This window comes from Arvicanthis niloticus, chromosome 23 (genome assembly GCF_011762505.2).
Source record: "Arvicanthis niloticus isolate mArvNil1 chromosome 23, mArvNil1.pat.X, whole genome shotgun sequence".
Classification (NCBI taxonomy): domain Eukaryota; kingdom Metazoa; phylum Chordata; class Mammalia; order Rodentia; family Muridae; genus Arvicanthis; species Arvicanthis niloticus.
The window spans coordinates 30,337,859-30,345,363 of NC_133430.1; the positions used below are offsets into that span (position 1 = coordinate 30,337,859).

General features: G+C 46.6%; 1 protein-coding gene across 2 annotated transcripts in view; it reads right to left on the minus strand.

Moving 5' to 3' along the window:
• Nucleotides 1-5,749, minus strand: part of Ift43 (intraflagellar transport 43) — a 75,214-nt gene extending 69,465 nt beyond the window's left edge. For both annotated transcript variants that reach the window (XM_076921604.1, XM_076921603.1), the window contains exons 1-2: nucleotides 5,660-5,749; nucleotides 3,389-3,481 (exon numbers count right to left, since the gene is read on the minus strand). In XM_076921604.1, the coding sequence (XP_076777719.1) occupies nucleotides 3,389-3,481; nucleotides 5,660-5,713 (147 nt within the window). In that variant the 5' untranslated portion in view covers nucleotides 5,714-5,749. The remainder of the gene's footprint in view (nucleotides 1-3,388; nucleotides 3,482-5,659) is intronic.
• Between the last annotated feature and the right edge of the window lie 1,756 nt (nucleotides 5,750-7,505).

Sequence of the window (7,505 nt, forward strand, 5' to 3'; positions counted from 1 at the left end):
GCATGGCTCCATGTAGCCAAATTCAGGGCTAAGAGACACAAAGAGATGCCTGGAAATCATCTCCAAACACCACAAGTTCAAAACTCAGGAGGAAATGGGCACTGTGCAGACCAAGAAAGTCTGCTAGGGCATTAAAGTAAGATGTGGCCAGGCACAGAGGCACATGCCTGCAATCCCAGCACTCAAGAGGCTGAGACAGATAGGCCATGGAGTTTGGGGCCAACCTGACCTTCAAAGCAAAACTGTCTCAAAAACAAACAAGCCTGAAAACAAAAAGTAAGAAGTGATAGATGTGGTTGTGCACGCCTTTAATCCCAGCAGAGGCAGAGGCAGTCAGATCTCTGAGTTCCAGACCAGCCTGGGCTACAGAGTGAGTTCCGAGACAGCCAGGGCTACACAGAGAAACCCCATCGCATAAAACCAAAGAAGAAGAAATGAGGAGGAGAAGGGGGGAGAGGAAGAAGAGGAGGAGAAACTATCAGCAGTGGACACAAGCTGGAAAAAGGAGCACATGCCTGTAGCTCTAGCTGTTCAGAGGCTAAAGCAAGAGGATGGCAAGTTCAAGGTCATCCTGGGCAAGTTAGTGAGATCATTAAAGAAGGAAGGAACGGAAGGAAGGAAGGAAGGAAGGAAGGAAGGAAGGAAGGAAGGAAGGAAGGAAGGAAAAGAGAAAGAAAAGAAAGAGCTGGGGTATTGCTAGTGGTCAAGCACTTGTCTAACTCAGGCAGAGGCCTGGGTTCCATCCCTAGCACTACAAATAGAAAGACAGTCAGACAAATGGCAGTGAACTGGACAGGCCTAGTCACCCGAAAAAAACCAGCACCAGTATGCTGGCCAACTCCTGCCACACAGAAATGCCAGCTCACTGGTCTCACTGGGAAGAACTTCTGATTTTCCAGGAAAACCCTAAATCCTAGTTTTTCTATCAGGTTTCTCAATTTTATAAGTATTAACCTTTTTTTTTTTTTTTTTTTTTTTTTAGGTTTAAGTGTATAAGTCAAGTAAGTAAAATGTGACTGAAGCTTTAGCAAGAAGCCTCCGTGGATAAAGTGCTTGCTGTACAAGCCTTGGGACCTGAGTTCAATCCCCAGGACCCATGATGGAAGGAGCCCAGGCCTGGATGGCCTTGTACGCCACCACAGGGGGCCTAGCCACCCCACTGCACCCCTTCACCAGGAAGAGCAGAGAGCAAAGACTCATCCACCCCTAATGTGCTCAATGAAAGGGCACTTCTGCACTGCCTTTTAGTTTACCAGAGTGCTTAAACATAGAGCTCACTTGATCCTCACATTCATCTAACGGTGCTGTGGTCAGAATGTGACAAATGACCAAACGGAGGATTCCGGAGATTAGCGGATTTAAGATCCAAGCACTTAGAAGAGCCGGTGGCAAGCCCTGTGTCTGTCTTCCTGCTTCCTTCTTTCCTGTCCCAACTCCACTGCCTTGCTTTAAAGTAACTATTTATTCAAAACTAATTCCCCCTGAGCTCTAAAGTAACCTCGGCTTGACAGTTCCCAGGTACCACACTTAAACGTTTAGGGATATCTCCACTGAATAAAGCTAATGAGGAGATGAAAATAAACATGTCAAGTAATGTGCTCAGAACTGGGTGTAAATGGGCACAAGTCCTGGATCTAATTTTGGAATGAAACGGCCAAAAAAGTCTCACACAACACGGTGAGTATCTGGTCCTATGAGAGGCTGCCCAGGCAGCTTCAAGCCCCACTGATGCAGGAAGGGGAGGGTGGCATTCCAGAATCCTGCTGCACACCCTGCTTCCAGGGGACCTCTCAGAAAAAATGCTAAGAACCAGAGTCAGCAATAGTTGTGCATCACACACACACACACACACACACACACACACACGCGCGCACACACACACACACACACTCGAGAGCCCTAGACTGTCAGCATCTTAAAAGATCAGGCCGTGCTGATCTGTATCCTGACAGCATCAGCCAGCTCTGATAAGGTACCAGTTATCCCTTTACAGTGGTCATGTGACCTGCAGGCCCACTACCCTCCCGACCAACCGAGGGTCTTCCTGCTGCTGAGGGAAGGGTCAGCTGCCATACTTTAAGCGCTGGCATTGAGGTTATGCTTATAACTCCTCGTGGTCACGCCTGTACAGCAAGTGGGACAATGAAAGACATGTGAACAGGGCCACATAAAGAGCTTAAGAAAACCGTGACATCGGTTCTGATGCCCACTTATGTGATCCGTGAGTACAGTGTGTCTGTTTTATGTACACCTACATGGTCTGCCAGGCTTCTCAGCTCCCGCTTTCTCAGACACTGGGAACTGTTGAGTGCATCAGCTGCCAAGAAGCTAGGTTTCCTACTGTCTGGTGACTCACTTCTAGTGGAGCACAGAGACATGGAAGACTACAGGCAGCAAACCACCCACCTGCCCTAAGGCAGGTGGGTACTGCAGGAGACGGCAGCCCTAAGAAGACAGCCTACAGAGATCAGGGAGACTCTGGAAAGGCAAAGACTGCAAAGAGGAAGAGGGCTGAGTGAACCCCAATAGTAAAGAGTTCTGTTCATAGATTTCCCACCCTTCACAAAGAAGCCGGATCATTCCCCTAAGGTCGAGGCCTCTTGGGAAAGGTTGCAGAAGGCAGAAGCAGCCCAAACCCCTCCCTGCAGGGAACTGGAGGAGACAGTTGCTGCTTGCAGCAAACCTCCAGCTGTGTGATCTGACCTTTCAGACCTTTCCGGTGCACCTTCCTGACAGCTTCCCAGTGCATCACTTCAGATGGCATACAAAGCTCTACGGAGCTGGGGGTAGACTCAGATTGACAGAGTGCTTGTCCAGCATGCACAAAGCCTGATCCCAGTACCTGCCAACCACAGGGCAAGCACTCCTGAGATGGAGGAAAAAGATTCAGTAATTCAGGGTCATCCTCAGCTACATGTGAGCTCCACACCAGCCTGGGCTACTTGAGACCCTGTCTTTAAAATAAAAATAAAAATTTTATACTGAGAATATGAGAAAAAAAAATGTCCAGAAGCCAGTATGGTCTCAAAGGAAAGATGTTCCCAGTAAGACAAATGTCCTCAAAGGGAACTTCCAAATTGAGACACATAGAAAGGCTAGCATCCCAAACAAATACAGGATCCCACAGCCCTGCTCATTAAGGTTCCATTTATTCTTTTTTTTTTTTTAAAGATTTATTTGTTTATTATATATGAGTACACTGTAGCTGTCTTCAGACACCCCAGAAGAGGGCATCAGATCTCAATACAGGAGGTTGTGAACCACCATGTGGTTGCTGGGATTTGAACTCAGGACTCTTAACCACTGAGCCATCTCTCCAGCCCGGTTCCATTTATTCTTAAAGAGCATTTGTCCATGACTTCCTGGTTCCTGTCTCTGTAACACTCACCTCTGCAGACTGAGTCAATGAAGAATTCTTGCTGTTGAAGCAATTCTCAGCCTGAGTGGACTCCTGTTGAGCTCGGCGTCCCATCTTGGCCCCCTGAAAGGAGAGACAGAGAGTACAGCTGATTCAATGTCAATTGAGGTCCTGTGGGTATGACATAAAGTAAGCTAGGACTGGAGCTATCTTACAGCATGGCAGACAACAGGAATAACACCCACACACACACACACACACACACACACACACACACACACACACACACAATGAATATGAATATATCACATGGATATATTCATAGAGAATTCTCTAAACCCTTATGAGAAAGTACCCAAGTCAGTTCTACTTGGTAGAATAGGAAACACACAGGTTATTGATCATGAGATTTTTCAACAGCCAGCCATAGTTAAGAGCAAAAGCAAAGTCACTATTCTGTCCATGACACACAGTTAGAAATGCAACTAGCCTGGGCAGAGACCTCTCAAGCTGGTGGTGAAGGCTCTCACATTCCTAGACTTGAGACAGCTAACAGGCTTTAAGAGAGAATTCCTCAATTCTATGGCAGTTGAGTAATCCAGACACTTCTTGCTCTGCTGGTTAGATGTGCATCTACAGGCATGGAGGGAGCACCGCCACAGGAATGCTGAGACAACGCCTTTGGAAACTAAGAGCAAGCACCTCGGGATTCTGAGTCAACAGATGAAACATGTGCAGGTGTCCCCAGGCCCTCCAAGTGGGTAGGGGCTCTGTCTCCAACATTCCACAGAACAAAAGAAAACTCTGAGGCACACTAGTGGGTGCTGAAGAGTGTCAGTGCGATCATTTATGTAAGACAAAACAAAACCAGTGTCAGCATAGTATCTTCAGGTCTCATTACCATGGCTGTGTTCCAGTCTCAAGAAGGTATGGACAAAGACTGAGACTGACGCCATTTTATAAAAATGGAAACCAAGGCCCAGGAAGGTGATTAAGTAGCAAAGTCTTCTTTGGAATTAAAATCCTGTTTTTGTCCCATGTCCCATGACACCCCACTGAGTGAAAACTCAGTACTAAGTGTTCTAAGAAGGGAGATGGGGTTTTTAGGAGACCCACATTAAAAAACAAAACAAAACAAAACAAAAAACCCACTAAAGTGGAATCTGGGCATCCAATTGCAATCACCAACCCTTCAAGTTTCAAGGGTGATGGGAGCAATCTTTCTAATAAGACAGCTCATTTCCTTCTCTAGAAAGGTACCCTCTTTTGCTTGCCCAAGTATCTGATCCTACAGTAGTTATGCTAGACTAAGATCAATGATCCTGTGTGTAAATGCTGTTGACGTTTGAGACTATTTGAAGACCCCATAAACTGACGACATAGAAAATCTGAGATCACGGATTTTAAGGGTAGTCTTTTTATTGTCCTTCTCCCTGTTACACAGTAGGGCTGACTACATACGTGTGGAAAAAATGAAAAAAGTCACTAAATTCACATCCTGGGTACCAAAAGGGGTTGTGTGTCAGAAAGACCTGGTGGCCTAATGCCCTCAGCTTTTTAAAAACCCTGCTCCATTCTCAACCAATTAGTTTCTGCCCCTTTTATCTCCCTCCAACAGGTGCCTCTCTAGCACCTTGGAGGGCATAAGATGGTACCAAGGCTCTTCAAAACACCTGAGATTTACATCAGAAACCAAGGAATTGCCATGTGGCCCAATTCCAGTGATCTCAACCATCTCTAAAGGCTATCAAGACCTGGTGGGGACTGTGACAGTAAGAAAACACTGGCTATAGGTCTTTAATGAAGTCCTACAGGACTAAACACCGGTCATAGGCTGGGAGGAAACAACAACGAAGGTCAGGAACTGCAGCAAATGCTTTCCACGAATTACCCCCATTTCACCTGCATAGCAACACGTCCATTCTACTAGCATGGAAGTCGAGGCTAGGTGCATTCTGGCCCATCCCCAGTTCTGTTACTATTTATTCACACCACCCGCCACTCCCCACACACATTTAATAAATTGGAGTATTGATTCCCAATCCTGGGAGAGCAGAGATTACAGAGAGCATGAGGAAAGGACATCTCCAGCCAGCTCTCTTCCCAGCCTCTTTCAGAACTTCCGGGCCTAGACTTCCCAGGAGAAAACTCCAGGGCGGGAGCGGGCGTGGTCGGGGCGGGGGCAGGCCCTCCGTTAAGGTGGAATTCGCACTCGGGCGATTGGGCCGGAGTCTGTCCCAACTCCGAGCTTCTTTGTCCCACCCGCCGAACCAGCCCCCAGCCCCCAGCATAGCTCCTCACGGAGGTGGCCGAGCTGCGACGTCTCTCCTCGCCCAGGTCCAGTAAATCGTCCATCGCCGCGGCCGCTGATGTCACTTCCTGGAAACAGGCGTCTCCGTCGCGTCCCTAACAACGACCCCGCCCTTCCATCCCAGTATTTAAAGAGTCCGCCTCACAAATCCTAGGTCCTGTGTATCACATCCCAGTTGAAACCAGATCTTTCTTACACCAACTTTGCCTGACTTCGGAGGAAACAAAACAGATCACCAGATAGCAAGATCCTCTAAGGTTGCTCCAGAGAGGTTAGCCCTGGGAACTGCCTACATTTGTAACTCTGATTACAATCGTTTGTGAGCCAAAGCGCTGCTCTCAGTGATTATTCTGAGCTCTCACGTTCACAGTGTACAAAGGTCTTCAGAGGTCCTGTTCAAGGATAGATGTGCAGTATTATTTCCATTTGACAAATGGGCACTAATGTAATAAACGCTCTACAAAATTTACAATGACTTGCAAAAAAGCAGTGTATGTGATTTCTGTCTTCAAGATAGTTTATTGAAAGCAGTCACACACGGTGATACATACCTGTAATTCTAACACTTGGGAGGTTAGAGGCAGGGAATTTTTAGTTCAATATCATCCTCAGTTATGCAGTGCATTTGAGAGGTGGGGCTAGGTGGACATGAAACTGCCTTTGAAAACAATGTTTATATTGAGGCCAGATTAAAGTATCCAACACTCGAGTACTAATCACTTTCGAAATTATATACATAGCCAAGCATGGTGACAGGGGCCACAATCCCAGCTTGCTACTTAGAAGGATGAAGCCAGTGGATTACTTATGCCTAGGAATTGGACTCCAGTTTTGGCAACATAGTGAGACTCCTTTTCAAAAGAAATAGAAATGAAAGTATATTATTGGGGTTCTTACTTAATGTGAACAATTCCACAAAATGGGGAGCAATGACTCCTCTAATTGGCAAGACAGATAGCTTAAAGAAAAGAACTCCAGACCTGGTGTTGGGCCAGCCTTTGTAACACACACGTTACGGCAGCAGCTTCCAGCATGGAGTGGTTGCCAGCCATCCTCCTAGGCCTGCAGAAGGAGAGAGCCCATGGATTCCCAGCCTAGGGGGTAATCAGGTTGTGTCTTCATTGATTCATTCCACATAAGACCCCTAAGTTAACATCTCTGACCAATTCTTGGCATTTTCCACAGAAAATGGAATGTGGATCACCACAGTTTAAAAACATTGGAAGAGCTGCCCCAAAAGCTTAATGACAAACTGAAGTGCCAGCAAGTGACACTCAAGGTTTCAGTCTCCCTCTTACTAAGACCAAGCATTTTCATACCCAATGACACCGGGCTGCCAGTTGGAGGAATTGATATCTCAGCCTAGCCTTCCTTGCTTGACCTCAGTTTCCTCTCTTGGAACAACCTTCAACAATTTCTTCTGAGATCCTTACTGGCTTCTCGGTGAAAATATTTTGTTAGATTTTAATCAGATGGAACAATCGTTGCCAAAAATCTAAGCCAGCTTCGATATAGGCACCAACTATTTTCTTGTTCCTTCTTCCTTGGCACCACCTGTGCAAGAAGGGATTAGTGTTCGGATTTTTCAACTTCTTGTAAACTCCCGCCCACTTCTACCCCAACTCCGAGAAAACAAAGGGTGAATGATCCTCACCCTGGGCATAGAGAATCCTCAGCAAGCAGGGGCTGGCAAGTTACTTGAATCAATTGAGAAGTGAGTTTTAAAACAGAGCAGCTGTCAAGACGCTGGAGTGAGAGAGATGGTGTGTAGCCCAGAAGACAATTCCTTCAATAGCTACGCCCCCCCTCCCATGTTGTAAAGAGTTAGCCCAAGAG